Genomic DNA, 18,222 nt, shown 5'->3' with positions numbered 1-18,222 from the left:
TTTTATGAACACTTTTATTGAAATATTTAACTTTTTATTGAACAAACATTTGTCTATCAAAATAAACAAAAACCAACAAAATGAGAACAGGCAAAGGCTATTTATTCAGAGCTTGCTATATTGCAGGGGAGTCAGTCACTGTCAGTTGGTTTTGGCAGAGACTCAAAGGTAGGCACAGAGGGGGAAGGCTTTATAGTGGAAAAAAGGGAAGGTTTCAGATATGCCCTGGTTGGAGGCTGGTGACCTAGGGAAACTGGAGGCAGGCTAACTAGAAGCAGGCATGCTATATGAGGCTTGCTGCTGCTGCTAAGTCGCTTCAGTCGTGTCCGACTCTGTGCGACCCCATAGACGGCAGCCCACCAGACTCCCCCGCCCCTGGGATTCTCCAGGCAAGATCGCTGGAGTGGGTTGCCATTTCCTTCTCCAATGCATGAAAGTGAAAAGTCAAAGCGAAGTCGCTCAGTCTTGTCCAACTCTTTGCGACCCCATGGACTGCAGCCTACCAGGCTCCTCCGTCCATGGGAGTTTCCAGGCAAGAGTACTGGAGCGGGTTGCCATTGCCTTCTCCGATATGATAGTTAGGAGGGGATATTTTATTTTTTTCTGGTTAGTCCTAAGTTGGGAGCAACAACAAAAATTAGAAAAGCTGGAAGTTATTAATCAAGTCCTGGTGTTTGGGGCCATGTGTTGCACAGGTTATTGTTTGGCTTCTTAGACCAGTTGCTAGAGATAGTAATCTGACTTCCTGCAAGTCTGACTTGTAGATTGCAGCCTGACATTCTGGGCTGGTTACGGGAGATAATACAGTTGGTTTCCTGGTCTGGTTGCTGCAGGTTTTAGTGGTTCAGAATTCTATTTTTATTATGCACTGGCCATTGTCCATTTGTATGTTCAACGTTTAAGCGATTAACATTATACGAAGAAAAGTACACAGAGTCAAAGTGTGCAGCTCAATGAGTTACCAAGTGTAACAACCACCCAGGGCCCCCATTTATTTTAAAATTCTCCTCAATCAGAATTTCAGAAACCTGTCATCAAGGAACATTGTGAGCAGCCTAGTAGATTTTCTTTCTCTTTGCGTCTTTAGTCCTGGTGTCCAGGGTGGGACCTATCACTTGCAAACTTCTCAGCCCTTCTCACGATGTCACGCCTTCCGAGACACAATAGACATGGGCAGTCCTGGGTTTCCCACAGTCAGGCTCAGCCCCATGAGTCACCATCCTCCACATTCCTGGACAGGTTCATAGAGCATACCTTGAAATCGAGGCCTCATCACTTCCTTGGCAAGTTAATCTCTCAAAACCTGTTTCTTCATCTACAAATGGGGGGTAACAATAGTGCCTGTTCTCAGGACCTCCCTGGCAGTCCAGTGGTTAAGACTCTGAGCTCCCACCGCAGGGGGCATGGGTTCGAGTCCGGGTAGGGGAACTAAGATCCCACATAGCTCGTGGGTGCAGAAACTGCCTCTTAATTGCCCTAAGGATCAATTAAGGCGTTGGACATGTCAACACAATCCATCACACAGAATAAGCACTCAGATTCTGATTTATTGGATGTTTAAAATGTCTAAAAATGACAGCTGAACATTAGTGAGAACCTCCGATGTGCCAGGCCCTGAGCTTGGTGCTTAAACATAAGATATGAATAAACGTTCCTAGCTGACTCATTAGAAAAGGCCCTGATGCTGGGAAAGATTGAAGGAAAGAGAAGTGGGCAGCAGAGGATGAGATGGTTAGATAGCATCACCGACTCAAAGGACATGAATCTGAGCAAACTCCAGGAGATAGTGGATGGCAGAGGAGCCTGGCGTGCTGTAGTCCATGAGGTCGCAACAAGTCAGACACCACTTAGTGACTGAACAAGAACAACAAAAATTAATCATCCTTATTTTACAGAGGAAGGCATTGAGGCTTAGAGATGTTAAGAAACCTCTCTGCACTTACCTGCATTTGTTATGAGAATTAAGAAATGAAGGAAAGCATGTCCTTAGTGCAGCCCCAGTGCATCATAGTTACTCCATCAATGGGGCTATTGTCTAAAATGACCCTTGGATTATCCACTGTGGCAGACCCTAGGCAGCAATTGCTTAGCAACATCTGCTCTCCTTTTCACCCTTAGCAACAAAAAAAATCACTTTTTTGTATGGGGTGGCATCATGCCTTGTAAGAGGAGTACGTAAAAGTACTCCTCTTATCAGGCTCTCTTACTTCTTTAGGAGGTTGTGAGACCCAATTCTGGCCAGTAAGAGGTGTTTACGTTTCTGAGGTGGGTCTTTTTGGAAAACTTATTATTGTCTCAAGAAAAAGGAAATTTCATCTGACAAATACTTTTTCCCCTTTGCCCCCATCTCTGCCGCCTAGAATGCACATGCAGTTCTGTGAGGCACAGCTGCCATGGGCTTTTCTGGTAGCCCAGCTGGTAAAGAATCCACCTACAAGGCAGGAGACCGCAGTTCAATCCCTGGGTTGGGAAGATTCCCTGAAGAACATGGCAACCCACTCTAATATCCTTGCCAGGAGAATCCCATAGGCAGAGAAGCCTGGCAGGCTACAGTCCAAGACTGGGACATGACTGAGGGACGAAGCACAGCACAGCACACCTGCCAGCCTGTACGCATAAGGACCAGAGGCCCGTGCCCAGGAAGCCGAGGCAGAAGAGCCCCCGGGACTTCCCTGGTAATCCAGAGCCTGGGACTCTGCCCTCCCAATGCAGGGGGCCCAGCTTTGATTCCTAGACAGGGAAGTCTGAAATTAAAGACGTGCTGAAACTAAAGACCCAGAATGCCGTAACAAAAGGATCCCACGTCCGCAGCCGAGGATCCCACGTCCGCAGCTGAGGATCCCACCTGCAGCGGCTGGACTTCGCACAGCCAAACAAAACAATAAAAAAAATTTTTTTTAAGAAGAACCCCAGACCCCTGATGGCCTTGTAGGCATACTGTCCAAGCCCTGGAATGCCAGCCTCCAAAAGTTTCCACCACTGTGGTTAAACCACCATGACCAGATTTCAGTTGGTTATACACATTTCAAGGCAATCCAGACTAATGCAGCCACCGTTAGGGTGGTAAGGATAACTGAATGAAATGAAATTTACAAATGAATGAAAATTAGGAATCTTTAGCATCTTCTTTAATCTGTTTACACATCCCTACTGAGATGATAAAGAACTCCTGAGAATGAGAAGTCAGTCCAAATCATGAACTCTTCTCCAGCCTTCTGAGGACTGGCATCAAGGCTTTCCCTCAGCATCTGAGTCCCACGTGTCCACTAACTCTCCCCTCTCACCACGTCACATGGCATCATAGACGACGTCACCAGCAGGGTCTCCATGGGTCATGAGCACTGTGTGCCGAGGGACCAGAGGACTCTGGTCATTTGCTCTCAAGGCTTGGCTCCGGACCAGCCTCACCCAGCATGGGCCTGAATGACGCTTCTGTAAAACCTGAGGCATCTGCTCTGACATCTTGGTCCAAGTCCAAGGGCAGTAATTGCATTCTGCCTACTTGTGTCTCTCCTAGACTTCTAATTAGGCAGTATTTATGGCCTATCCAAAAAAGATTATGCCCAATGTTGCTCTGCCTGTTAAAACAACAAAGGGTCCACCTTAAGTGATAAAGGAGCATCTCCATGAGACACGAAGCCATCCCGAAGTGGGGGCAACAGGCTTTACGATGAGCCGGCTGGGATGGCGGCTTTCAACTGGAAAGAAGCTAAGTGTACCAGAGGGGTTACACTTGTGCTTTTTCATGTCACTTCAAAGAAATAATATGCATACATTTCCACTTAGTTTAAATGACTCTAAGGCAGTGTCAGATGAAAACAGGATTTACCTCCAGCCTCTTTTCTCACAAAACATATCCCATGAGGAGTACAAAAACTAAATTCCTTCTATATATTAAGCATGTTGTCTTATCACTGCATAGTACATGACTTTATATTCTAAACTATCAGTAAGCCCAACTGAGGTATACTTTGGGTTTGCTTAAACATTCTAAAAGGCCAAAACTTTAAATTACTTAAAAATTAAAGCAAAATTGCTCTAATAAATGGATGTAACCAAATGGTGAAATAGAGGACACCCAGAAAATTTTGAAATGATCCTCTTTTGAATTCAACTAGAAAAAGCACAATTTTTCAACGCCTAAAATTATATTCAATAATGACCCATACACACAATGAAGAGAAAATCTCTAATAATTTATTTGACCTTCAGTTTCACATTGTGAAAAAAAAAAATAACAGTTTTACAAAACCTCAAAAATGTAGTAGCAAACAAGTACATATGAACACGAACACTTTACTTCTTCAACTTACACAGTTCTGTACGTTAACCACATACTCAAAATAGTCAAGAGAGGGATATTATTCAGCTCTAATCATTCTTATTCAGACAGGTGTCAAGCCCAGAGAAAAGGGGTCTACACAATTATACCAGAAGTGGAAGGCTGCCCTTTGTTATCCGTTTCCACAGCAACCAGTCCACAGAATAAGAAGAACCTTCTCTGTCTTATGCCAAGGTTTTTGTGTGCGCTGTGCTGTGAATTGTATTTGCTTCAAAGTGTAGGACATTTCACAGGGTGAGAATGGTCAAGTAGTGAGCCCAAATGCCTCTGTCAATTCAAAGAGCAGGAGTCCAGAAAGTTCCCTGCAGGCTGCGGGCCCACCCTGACCACCGCTCCCTCTGGCTCACACACTGCAATTAACAGAGGATTCAAGGATAGACCACAACTTCGAAACAGCTGCAGAAAATTCACCCTGCTCTCAAAAGCCATGTAGCGACACCCACATCTTGCCAGATTTGCATCATAAACTACGGAGCTGTAACTGCTACAATATACTGCCAGGGTACAATCAGACATTTGCATTGCTTAGAACACATCTAAGAGCGAGGGACTGACTGCTAGAAAGTATTGAGACCCTCCCTTTGATTTCAATGGCTCATTTATTTTGGTCCAACTATAGCCCACTTATTCACAGCACGGACAGACATGTATAATTAGTCTAATGAATTCAGGTGGAGAGAAATGTGAGGGATTTATCTGTCTTTAGACAATGCAAACACACAATGTCAAAGGTTATTGGTCTTAAACCCTATTTTCTAAGATACAATGTTATGAGAAACAGCAGTGGAAGCAGTGTGAGTTGCAAATGCTGGGCTTCCCCGGACACTGGCGAGGAAGCACCTATGAGTCTACCACTAATACCTATCACGGCACATGTTTAGCAAACAAGCACTGGAACTAGCAAAGAATGTATTCACAACCCATTTCCAGCTCTCCAGGGAGGCCTCTCCGCGGGGGCCACTGCTTACAGTTCTTTGGTGTTTGGGGGGCCATATGTGTCACTTTTGTGCACCAAAGAGTTCTTTTAGAGACCTACCTAAGAGAGAGCACTGAAGTTTACACTGTACCCCTCTGAATATCACCTTGGAGAACTTTTAGCACTTGCTAAATGCTACAGCAGGAAGAGAGAACGACCAGTTTCGGTCAAGCAAATCTGATGAGTGAATTAATTTCTGTCGGTGAGAGTTCTGTTTTCTCCTGTTAACTGGGGTTATGGCCAAGCATTCTCACAGGGTAATAAATAGATAAATAAATAAACTTTGGACAATGCCTTTACCTGTGCCCTATATACAGAACTAGTCCATAGAATTTCCAGGATTTCAGGATATCACACAAAGGGGAAATAAAAACAAAAAACTGCCGAGTGATTTGGTCCTTTCCAAACTTCAGTAGCTGAGACAGAAGCAAGTAAATGGAACAGGGATGGGAAGGACAGAAAGATGGCTTCCCTTGCCCCAGGAGCCACTGGCATGCCCAGAGCCCACGACACCCCAAAGCTGACTTCAGTTTAAGAAAAAAATGACCTTCATGCTTTCCCTACCTCTAGGATGTAACTTTAAGTTTCTATTTGGTAATCTTTCCCTGTCTTGACATTTACAAAATCTGCCCCCCCAACCCTGCCCAACCCACCCTCCAGTTATACCCCTAATTGTAACGCCCAAGTTTTCACTTTTGTGCAGCAGAGCACATCACAACGGTCACAAAATTGTGCAAAACGTACAACCATTCACACGCGTCCATACACGTGAAGACAACTATAAGCACTGTTTCAGCATGCAGGATTCAAACAATAAATAGCTAAATCTACAACACATTTCTTACCAGCCAAGGGAAAGTTTAAAGTCACTTATAAATAGAAAAGAACATCTAGCAAACAGCTACCAACAATGTCCCCATTGTTCAGAAGCGTTTCTGGGGAGCACAGCCCTGGGAGATTAGCGTGGAGTCCAGCGGTCCTCACTTCTGCAGCCAGCCCAGCCACCTCCCCTCCTGGCCCCACAGTCGGGTTTTCAAATCTCCAACAGCAGCTGGTGTGGAGACTTCAAGCTTGCTCCTCAGAGAGAGGTGACAACCATTTCAAATTCTACACATAAGTGGTGGAACCCATGGAAAATCAAATGCTGAATATGGTACAGCAAGGAAAAAGGGCTGGCTTTTCTCTCCCTTTGAGAAGCTGATTAATGCTGACATTAATCCACAATTACAAGACAAGGACTAGATCACAGGTTTGTTCATTCATATTTAAACCATGTGCTACTTGCACTGAAAATCCCACCCCCTCCCCTACCCCCTTCCTTCATGTCCAGTTAGAAGCATTTACAAGGTGCGGTGGATCGGATGCGAGTCTTGTAGCCACTTCTTTTCCTTTTTCTTGTCTTTCATTCGATCTGGCCTCTCTAAAGTAGAAATCGCATCTTGTCTCATCGAGGGATGGAGTCAGCTAAAATAGAAGAGGAGGAAGATATTTTTGTTAGTCTCAAATCTAAAAAAAAAAAAAAAAAAATTAAACTCAGGACAGAGCTGGTCAATATTGCTTCTAAAGGTCTTAATTACACATTTGGCAGGCAATGTGCAAAGACATTTAAAATGCCAGACTTAAAAGAGTACACTCGTGCATTCGTGCAGGCAGACGCTCCAGCAAAAACAATGGTGTCCACAGAAAAGATCCTCACTTCCTGATTAACCATACATACATGCAAATCAAACCTATACACCTAGGTGCTATTACATCTTCTGCTTCTGATACGCGTAATTCCTCTCCATGGTTAAACAGCGCCACTGTAAAGTGATCACCAAAGATTCCTTTGCCAACTCACCCCCACCCTCTTTGGCCCATTTACCATAAAGGATTCCAAATTAAGTTTATTCACCATATAGAAAGCAGACATATTAATCCTCTTATTTAAATGCATCTCTGCTATTCATTACGGCAGAAGTCAGCCTCGCTTCTTTTCACATGACAGCACACCAGGCCTCAGCAGCCAAGGCTGGAGTCTATTCTCCAAGTTCATCAGTCCACACTTAGGAGACTCGGGCTGTGGCACGCAGCATTCAGCATTATCACCTACAGGACTGACCGCCCGCCGATCATCAATTCAAGGTGCTGTGAGCACAAGCTTGCAGGTTTCATGGGAGCTGGTGGTTTCTCACACCACTCATCCTTCACACTTGGTTAAGTCTAATTTTACATAAGGAGAGTTTGCAGAGGGCTTTTGTCTTTGAAAAGCTCCCCCTATCTGGTCTTGGAGCACATTTCCAGCCCTAGCATAGGAATCTGCAGCCCCAATGCTGAAATTCCAAGTAGAGACAAAGGGAATTCAGGAGCGGCCGCTCATCACTCACAGAGTCCTTCTTTCTCTCCTGTATTCAGAAGTCTGATTCATTCCATTAGCTGTTTCTTCCATTTCAAAACAGTGATTCAAGCTTTCAAGACATTCCTTAGACTACGGTGTCATCCCCCACCCGCACCTCCTTGGAACCTATACATCAACATGAGGCCAAAAGAATGTATCTTGTAATAATATGAAATTTCAAGATGTTGCATACTCAAACAGAAAAACAAACAAACAAAAAACCCAAAACAAAAACACCTCTAGAAAGGGGAGCAGGGAACAAAGCAAACCAAATCTAAGTGTTGTCAAGCTGGGGCCACAGAGCATCATGAACACGCAGTGAAATCAAAGGCATTTCCTTTCTGTCCCTCTCAGGGCTGACAGAGCAGCAACAAAGAGTTAAAATCACCTTGGTGGATAAGCTTTCAGGCAGAGGGAAACTTTGTGTTAACACTGTATTAATTCAGATAGCACCTACATTTGGAAAGCAAAGCCAGGTCCCGGAAGCGCTTGCAGCTCAAGTCTGATACCTACACAGTACTTTTAAGTCACTCCATCCGGCTTAAGTGTTTTAACATTATCTGGTGTGCAGTAAACTTTAAAAATTTAAACCAACATTCTCCCCGTCGGAAACTGCAAGAGTGGCTTTGATCAGGCCCACACCGTCCTTTAAAAAGGCAAATCCAGCCCCCTCAAATTTGCTTATCCTGTGCTTGACTCTGGCTAATAGCACCAAGAGTGGAGAGGATATGTTTCGAATATAACCCAGCACTTTTTTTGCTCTATTTCCCAGGGGCCGGACATGTGTGATTAAATAGGTTCAAAGACCTAGGAGAGGGTGAATTCAAATGTTTGCTAACATATTCACTCTGGGCTGAGAAAGAAGGTACCAAAAATGAAGTATAGAGATAACAAGCAGGTAACAGTCATAGAAACCTCATTTTCCCCCAACACATAAAGCTAATTCCACTTTGAGGTAAGGTCTAAATTGAAGGGAGGAAAGAAAACACAGACATGGGCTAGCTATTTTTACCCCTTTCTTTGCTTTTTTCTCATTTATCAATTCATCCAAGTCTAAACTGGGACAGATCTCAAGGAAAGCACAATTCGAATCACTCATTTAACAAAGGGGAAGTCTGAAGTGCAGAGAGGTCCAGACTCCACAGCTGAAGGCTAGAACCAGACACACATGGTCGCTCTCTTTCTGCCTCCAGTTCCTTATCTTGCTCCAATGATGCCAAGCCAATTACCACTTGGAAGTATCCCCACTGTCACTGGCAATTTTTGAGGCTCTCCTATGCAAATATAGTCAATTCTGGACTAACACCCAATTTAGCATGCTGTTAATTGATGCTTCTGCCTAGAAGGTTCTTTAAACTTGCTTTAGAGTTGAGTAATGCATTTATATTGCAAATGAAATAACCCCTTTCAGAGCATTTGTTTATTCAGGATTACTGAGATGACAGCAAGGCTGCAAAAACCAGTTTGGTTTGGAACAGTTACCCTATTTGCTCCCCAGAGGACAGTCCTGCACCCCTGACGGTGTCTCAGTACAGGTAAACATTATGTTACTAAGAACTGTACCACCTGTAACAGGCGGGAGGAGATGAAGAAGAAATGAAAGAAACAGAAAGATTACATGTAAAAGGGAGGTCAATTTTACTGGTGTTTCTAAACAAGCTGTAAGAGATGAGGAAAGAGAAGACAAATGAAGAGTGCAAACCCCCTCTTTGCTGGATGGTCCCCTTGAAAGGTATGAAACATACTAAACACAGAACCAAACCTTTCCAAGTAATGAGTGCATTATCACAAGCAGCTCCTCCAAAGCAGATTCTTAAACTTCATCCTCTTATTATTAGTAATGAGCCCTCTAGTCACCAAAACAAATCAACCCATTCTACGTGCCCTGTGCTACGCTTACACATGCTTAAGTGACTTCGGGGCCAATCCCGAGAGTGCTTTACAAGCAAGCAAGGCAGCCATTAGCTCCCTGAACCCTGAACTGCGAAGGCCTATTAATTATTTGAACCAAGAGTATGATATACTCTTAAGTACACAAGACAACCATTATGTACTCAGATATATGACACAGAAACACAACTCTTGTTCACCCTGACAATGGGGTCAGCCTGAATGATTAACTCTGAAAAGCTGCAGGGAGGGCGGTTTGGATGGCTCATACAATGCAGGTGCAACTATTTCCAAGGACAGACCCAGATTTCATGAAAGTTAGTAAATGCCCTAAAGGGGGCAGTCTGGGGATGGGGGGGGGGCGGTGGGGGGACATTTTAAATAAGCTAATAAATAATTTTGGACAGAATACACTGGAAATAATTTCAGCATTCAATTTTTGAAACCCTACTTCATTCCAAAAAGGGTTTGAGGAAGCTCAGTTTAAATATCAACAATTATCTCCTGGGGTGATACCAGTGTGAAGGGTACTAAATGCCCATTTGGCATGAGCTAAAGTGCTTATGCTTTACAGCCAGACTGCCTGGGCTGAACTCTTGACCAACCTTTCCGCCTGCTGAGCCCTATGACCTCAGGCAACTTACTTAACCCCTCTGTACATCAGGTGTTCTCATCTATAAGGTGCTCCTGTAATAATATCCCACAGGGTTGTTGTGGGGACCAAATGCAAAGATCCATGTGAAACATAGAGCCCAACAGCCAGCAAAGGGGGAAGGCTCAGAAGACATCAGCTGGCATTATTAACATAGGTCAGGGTTCCCAACCAGGTCATAATTAGAACCACTGAAGAACTTTCTAAAAATGCTAATGCCTAGGACCCATCCAGACCCAACAAACCCAGCCTCTGGGGTGTGCAGATTTTGGAAAGCTGCTTGGGAGATTCTGAGGCTCAGTAGAGGCTGAGAACCACTTGCTGATGATCTGGGGGGGGGGGGGGCGGTGGCGCGTGTTGCAGCTGTGGTCAACACAAGTGTTTAAGCTTTGGGGTGCAAGTGCTTTTATTGGTATAGATTGTGTGGTACCTCTATAGGATGGGCTATATGGAGCCTGTCTTATTCCACGTACGAGCTGAAACAGCTCTCTCAACTATACAGATACTTACAGCTAAGCTGACTTACCTCACGCTCACCCTCTCCAGGATGCAAGGCATTTAAGAAGGCAGATGTTTCCAGGTGCTGACAAACGCAGTAGGGATCAGTGAGTACGGGACTGTGGTGATGCTGTTCCACGCATCCAATGTTGGGTCGTAGCAGTCCAGAGTTTTGCATCGCTGAATGCCAAAGTACCCTCCAACCACGTAGAGTTTGTTTCCGGAGGCCACGGCGTGGCAGCTCATGCGCTTTGCCGTCACGTCTCCCACCTTGGTCCACTGGTAAGTTTCGCTGTTGAATTTATATGCAGAGCAGGCGGAGAACTCAGTATCTCCCCCCATAATAAAAATCTGGTTGCCCAGCACAGCTGCCGCCGTGTAACGCCAGGGCTGCGGACAGGTGGCTGGGACCGTCCACCTGTTTTCACACTGATCGTAACACTGAACTTTGGGGAGCTTGTCATGACTGACACTGGTACCCCCAAAAGCAAACAGCTTGAGCTTGGCACTCACCACTGCGGCGTTGCTGACCCCTTCTCGGAGGGGAGCCACCATGGTCCATTTGTTGGTTGTGGGGTCGTAATGTTCCACTTGCTTCAGAGAGACTGAGGGGGAGGCTGGGAGGCAGCCAGTGGCGGCAGTGTGCCCGCCGACCACATACAGGCAGTGCTTGAGTTCAGCAGAGCCGTGGCCAAACCTGGCCACCAGCATGGGGGCCGCCTTGGACCACTCCTCATGCAGGGTATCATACACCCAGACGTCTTTCGAGACTCCATTCTCAGACCCTCGCCCCCCAGTAATGTATACTTTGCAGCCAATTGCACACGCACTGAATTCTTTCCTCGGGCTTGGGATGTCAGCCTTGGGAATGATCTCTTTGGCCTTCTGGTCGACCAGGTACAGTTTGTCACACATGAAAGTCTGTCCTCCCAAGAGGAAGAGGGCATGGCCGGTTTTCCGGGGCCGGGCACAGAGGCTGGTCACCACACCGTCGTTCTGCAGGATTTTCAGTTTGCACCTGATGGCCTCTTCCACGATCTCCTTGCTCTTCCTCTGCTTGGTGATGAGTTCTTCCATGGCCACATTCTCCATGAGATAGATGGCCGGCAGCAGCGCCAGCCGCACCGTCTGCAACAGCTCTGGGAGGTAGCAGTAGCGCTTCTTCAGGTCGTAGCTGATCCAGTTAATTGCAGACTCGTACACAAGCCTTTCGTCTTCGGTCTCCAGCTCTTCACTGGACAAGAGCTGCACGACCATGTCCTGGGGCAGCTGCAGGAAATCTTCGTTCTTCCTGATGGTCTGAAAGTTGCTGAGACACATCCGCCAGGAGAGCTCGTACAGCTTGGTGCACTGGTGCGCGTCGGACAGCAGCAGCATGCCCAGGCAGTTGGTGGGGTGCAGGTTCTTTTCCAGGAACTCGGCACACGCATCCCGGATGTCTTGAAACTCCAGCATGTCGCCGGCTTCCAGGAGCGATTCTGCATTTTCTTCATTGATGATGACCCGGGAGGAGTAGGCATAGTCGAGGAGCAGCTCCAAGACTTCCGGGTGGATGGAATTGTCGAAGTTGACTTCACTGTCCTGGCTCTCTTTCAGGCCCCCGCTGAACATGGCTTCGAAGTAGCGGCTGCACGCAGCCAGCACTGCCCGGTGACAAGGGAAGGTCCTGTTGCCCGCATGGAGAAGGACATCAGTGAAGAGGCGCTGCTGGCGCAACAGGTTCAGGTGAGTGAGGACACTGTCTGCGTAGGAGGACTTGTGGAACAGGTAGATGTTGATGGAGCCACTGCTGGCCCTGGACTTGCGGTTCTCGTGCACACTGACAGACATTGTTTCCACTCCTGCAAAAAACCAGACACAACTACTGAACAGAGATGCTCGCAGTGTGCGGAACAGCCGAGCCAGAGCCCCAGTCAAAACCAGAAGACAAAAGACACGAGGGAACAGAACACTGCGCTGTGGGCCCCGCTGCCTACTAATCTGAATAATGGCTGGCCAGGCCCATCCAAAGCCAGAGACAGTTACTGATAAAGAAAGGCACTTACACTACTGTTGAGCTATGTAACCTATACGTTGTTTAAAAAAAAAAAAGTCACTGCTCAAGAGCAGGTTCATCTTGGAAAACCTGATTGCCAACTTTCAGGATGTTGAAGGTCCTTGAGAATGTAAGTCAGCAAAAGCCAAGAGGATCAAGCTCTCATTCTCACAGGTCCCTGCCCTGGTCCAGCTGATTCAGGGTTGGTCACTTGCAGTGCCAGGCCTCCAGCTCTCGTAACGCCGGGATGGGCACAAGTTTTAATGCCCTATGCAACATAAAGCCATGTGTAAGACAAATACCTACTAATTAATTCCATTAAGAATTCCTTTGGTAATACCCACTGTCTTTACCACAGTGTAGGTACAGTAAATGGGAAATGTAACACTAAAGCCACAGGTGTAAGCCAGCTTCTGAAGTGACCAAACATTTACTTAACATTACAAATCATTTCTAACCAGACACCTCTACCACTTCAGTCCTAAAAGAGCCCCAATATAAACATGACCATATACTGATCAGCAAGCTATCCTGGAAACACAGAATAGACTCTGGCCCCAATTACCACCCACCTTTTCTGCTCTGGCCAGCTTCCAAAATGGGGATTTGTGCCCAGAAAAGAAAGACTAGTTTGAGTAGCAAACTCAGGAGTTCCAATGTTCTATTCTCCCTGCTTTAAGTTACTTCTTAGAAAACCAGCTTCAAGAACAAAGCGTGTATCCACTGCTCTCTCTCGATTACACAGGGATCACCAGGGCCATCCCTGGGTACTTGCAAATGCTGGCACCTGCATATAGGGAGATCAGAATGCAGATGTTATCTAAATCAAAACACACATACACACGTGTGTGTGTGTGCGTGTATGTGTGTTGCCAGCCATTGTTAACTTACGGTCACTCTAGAATTTATTTGCCGACTACAGTGCTTTCCTCAGTATCTAAATGGGAATTATAGCAGAACCAAATCGACTCTTTGGCTTTCCTCAGTAATCAAAGTGTAAGCTAAAGATACAGGACATGCCTATCACCTATGTTCAAAAATTGAATTATCTTCTTCCTTTTTAACCCTACTCTTCTGTTAAGTCAAAGGAATAAAGGCTTCAGGAACCCGCCTGTCAGAGGATTCGTAGGGAAGCTGTTTATTCCAGGACGGTGAACTGCATTGATACAGTATCTGTTCCAAACAGGGAACAGCTAGTCCTTACCAGCCTTGTTTCCTTCAACCTGACCAGCGGAGGCAAGGCAGGCACAGAGAACAACAGAGGCAGGTGCCTTTGACTCACTGGTCTCATATATTAGGAGTTGCAACTTGTTTTCTTTTATTTTAGGCATGTAACTTTTCATCATGAGTAACCATGATTTACTGGAGAAGAAAATAAACAACAGAGTCCTAGGGCTCTGGTGTTAAGACTTTAGGAAGCACCCATCAGTCTCCACAGTGACCTGAGCTGTGACAAATGGTGAAGAGGCCAGCATCACCCCCACGTCAAGCTAAGCCTCTAAGGTCTAGTCCATGTCACCCAAGGCCCAATGCTCCGACAGGACCCTGTGTAAATGCACCAGGTTCTCCAATGTGTTCAAAACCTGAATTAGCATCCCTGCTGTTCAACTGCTGCAGTCACATGAGCATGAGCACATTCAGTCTTCAGTACTTTGAAGAAGAGTTTTAGCCTAAACCTCAAAAAATGGTATAAATACTCTTATGCCTTATATAGAAACTTGCAAGAATTCCAAATGAGTAGCTATGCTTTCTAATGTTTTTTTTTAACGAATGCTTCCAAAGCAATCTCAAAACCTGCCTCCCTTGGATGGACCTAGAGATTATCACACAAAGTCGGTCAGATAAAGACAAACGTCATATGATATTGCGCAAATGGAAAACCTTTTTTAAAAAAGATAGAAATGAACTTATTTACAAAACAGAAATAGACACACACATAGAAAACAAACTTATGGTTACCAAGGGGGAAAGGAGGAATAAATTAGGAGTTTGGGATTAAAATACACACACTACTATATATACAGTAGACAGCCAACAAGGACCTACTGTATAGTATAGGACCTACCGTACAGCATATATACTCAGTGTCCTGCAATAGCCTATAATGGAAAAGAATTCATAAACCTGTGTGTATTCTGAATACTTTGCTGTATACCTGAAACTAACAACATTGTAAATCAACTGTATTTCAATTAAAAAAAAAAAAAAAGCTGCCTTCTTTCTGGCTGAGACTGAATGCAGCTGACAGAAGAATGAGGTTCTTGCACAAGGTACAGAAGCACCAAAGTGCCTGCAGATTGAACTGGAATCACACCCACCAGGCCCAGAAGGCATTTCCCTGAGCAGTGTAAAACAACACTCATAGCCAGGCTTATACTTAACATAACAGTTTAGAAGACTGGGATATAGGATCTGCATCTCTTTACAGCCTGTGTTTATGCTCCTGGATTTCCCAAGTAGGTTCAAAAGCCAGCAGAAGAGCCTAGCCTGTCATCTTGGATGCCACCCAGATGGAGAAGTGTGTCACAGTCAAAATCCAACAATCTTGCAGGAATATTTGATTAAAAGGTACACTTGAAGACCCAAGGGAGACAACTTGTCTTTTGGTTTAAAAGTATGCAAACATGAAAACATCAGCAGAAACCATGTACACAGACTCTAAACACACCTTCAACACAGAATGAATCATCCTTTTGGCATTTTTTAAGCCCCCAGAGAAATAATATTTGCATGCCAAGTAAGTGGCCAAAAAACGCACACATATACTTAACCTGCCTCTACAGAGAAGGCGAAAAGGGCTGCTATTACCAGTGAACATCAAAAGGAATTCTGGCTACAGTAACTTCAGTTCACTTAATGCTCTTTAACCAGGATCTCAGCCTCCAATACTTAGCAGCGCGTCACATTTCTTTAAGTTTTGAACCTGATCTCCAGGCCATCGAAGGAGAAACTGGGCAGATTTTCTCAGGCAATTTACATTATTGATAACAAAGGAACAACACTATAAAGAGACTGTTAACAAGAAAAGCATTTTACCATAGAGTCCTCTATAGCACTTGTAACGCTCTTCAACACATGCCCGTGTGGGCGACACCAGATACACGCCAAGTTCAGCGGTTCATCTCCACCCCGCCTACCAATTCCTATCCTTCGAAACTAACCATGTTAAGGCTAAACAACCTGAATGACAAAAAAAATAATTTTTTAGAAAGCAGTTTTCATTCATTCCCCACAGACATCTGGCCGCAGTGAACATGCCCTTACTAGGGGTGTCTGTGCGTGACTCCAGTGCCGCGTAGGGTGCAAGGGGACAAACAATCCCGCGCGCTAGGCACAGCCCTTCCCGCGGAGGGGAGTGGGGCGGCGGGGCGCGGGGGGGTGTCGATCGTATCCTGGCTGAGCTCCTCTCTCCCCAGCGGCTCAGAGGAGGCCCCTCGGGCAGTGCCCGGCTCTGCCTGCCAGAGGAGCGCAGCGGCGGGCCGGGGTCTCCGCCCGAGAGCAGTTCCCCGCCGCCCCCTAAGTCGGAGCTCCAGGCTCCGCGGTGCGCGCGCACGCACACACACAGGCAGACCTGACACCCACGGCGCCCGCAACAGGTCCGCGGCGGTGGCGGAGACTTACAGCAGTGGCGGCCGGCCACAGTGCACAACCAGTTAGTTGGGTCTGGCCTCGGTAACCCGGCGGGGAGGCGACGGAGCAGACGTCTCAGCCCCAGGGAGCAACAGCGACTGCCCCGGCGAAAGGAGCGCGCATGGGGCTCCGGCTCGCTGGCTGGTCACCGCGGGCTGATCGCCGCGGTCTCACGACTCCCAGGTCACGGACTCTGTGCCTGCCACCCGCGGAGCAGCTCCCGGAGGGCGCTCGGGAGGGAAGAGGGAGCCAGCGGCCGCAGGCGCCGCGGAAGGAGGCGGGCTGAACGCTCGGGGGAGGGAGCTGGAAAGAGCCGTGCGCGCCGGCGGCCGCCTGGCGTCTCCACTCGGTCTCTGCAGCGCCTCGGCCGCGCCGCCTCCTCTCCGGCTGCCCGAGCAGTCTGCGCCCGGCGGCCCAGCGCCCGGCTATAAGCGGCGAGACGGGGAGGGGAGGGCGGGGAGGGGAGGGGAGAGGGCGCGTAGGCAAAAAGTGACACCAGGTGAGGGAGGGAGGAAGCGCGTGAAAGCGGCCGGCGGAGGAGGAGGAGGAGGAAGGGGAGGAGAGCGTGTCGGGGGAGTTAATCGAGAGAGGAAGCGGGGGAGGGGGCTGTGGCAAGTAGAGAGAGAGAGACAAAGAGGATGCGGAATCTCAGCCACGAGCAGCTGCAGCCTTCGGGAATCGCGAGTAAAACAAGTCTTCCTGGGTCGCTGTGTCTTGAGCAGAGTCCGGTGCTGAGGGACCCTTCTGGGGTGGTTGGGGACAGCGCGGCCCCCCAGGTGTGTGCTCCGCGTTGCGGGAGCCGCCGTGAGGCTCAGCAAAGAGAGACAAGAGGCGAGACGGGTGTTAGTGGTTCGCGCCCTGGGCGCACACAGCCTGCCCGCTGGGCGAGATACCTGGAAAGAGGACAGGGGCGAGGTATGGACACAATTTTGGACACTGTAGGCACTCCGCAGGTTGGGCAAAGCCGGGCTGTAGGGCTCCGTTGTAGGGCAGGGGACCGGAAAGACTCGCGCCCCGGGCGCTTCCTGCCCCCACGTCCTCCCCCACCCTCCCCGCGGGTGCGGCACCCGCGGCCGGAATCTGCCCCACGCCGCCCTAGGCAGCGGCAGCCGGGCGCTGTCCGGCGGAGCGCGCACCACGTGCTTTGCAGCCAATCGCTGTGGCCGCTTGATTCAAAACCAACTGCTCCAAGGAGTGGCCACGCCGCCACCTCTCCGAAGTGATAAACCTTTAATCGCCCCCTCAGACCTGGCCCTTTCCTATCGCTTTTCGCTAGGTTGTGTTGGGTAGGAGTTCAGCAGAGCAATGGTTCAGCTCATACACGTTTGAAGCGCCGCGTGCCACGAAAAGGAAAAGTGATTAGAAGACCTCGAACGGCAATCACTATTTATGAAACCCATTTTTGATCTTTGTACCAAGGGCTTGTCTTTCCACGGGGAGCTGAAATGCCTGGTTTTCTTTTTATTGGACATTTGGAATAAAGTATATGAATGAGCTGTAGAGATTACCAGTCCAGCCCCCCGCCCTCTTTTTTTTTACGGATTGGGAATCTGAGGTCCAGGGAGATCTGAAGTGAATTGTCCAGCTCGAGGGCACACGGCTACTTGCAATGGCCTAGCCCTATAGCTAGAGTGGAGATCCCCACTTCCCAGCTTTCTTTTAAATATTAGAGGCAGAAATGGTTTAACAAGCAGAGGAGGCTCCCCCTGGCGCGCCCCCAATCCAGAGACTAGAAATCAAGGCCCTCTCGGTCCTTTAACCCCACTTTCCTTTAAGCACGGGCCCTCCAGTTATTCGTGCTGAGAAATTTCGCTCCTTGCAA

At 47.4% G+C, this 18,222-nt stretch overlaps 1 protein-coding gene across 1 annotated transcript; it reads right to left on the bottom strand.

The window, feature by feature from the left end:
• Window positions 1-4,175: 4,175 nt before the first annotated feature.
• ENC1 (ectodermal-neural cortex 1) lies at window positions 4,176-16,802 on the bottom strand. Its single transcript, XM_027980005.2, has 3 exons — window positions 16,392-16,802; window positions 10,764-12,576; window positions 4,176-6,782 (listed from the first exon to the last, which is right to left on the bottom strand). The coding sequence occupies exon 2, from the start codon at window positions 12,563-12,565 to the stop codon at window positions 10,796-10,798; it is 1,770 nt and encodes a 589-aa protein (XP_027835806.1). The 5' UTR covers window positions 12,566-12,576; window positions 16,392-16,802; the 3' UTR covers window positions 4,176-6,782; window positions 10,764-10,795.
• Between the last annotated feature and the right edge of the window lie 1,420 nt (window positions 16,803-18,222).

The sequence above is a fragment of the Ovis aries genome, chromosome 16, assembly GCF_016772045.2.
Source record: "Ovis aries strain OAR_USU_Benz2616 breed Rambouillet chromosome 16, ARS-UI_Ramb_v3.0, whole genome shotgun sequence".
Lineage (NCBI taxonomy): Eukaryota > Metazoa > Chordata > Mammalia > Artiodactyla > Bovidae > Ovis > Ovis aries.
The sequence above is the reverse complement of the archived record's forward strand: the minus strand, read 5'-3'. Positions and strand labels throughout refer to the sequence as shown.

What these genes read in the sequence shown, in the direction of transcription:
- ENC1 (XM_027980005.2), bottom strand. Translation starts at nt 12,565, where the DNA reads ATGTCTGTCAGTGTGCACGAGAACCGCAAGTCCAGGGCCAGCAGTGGC.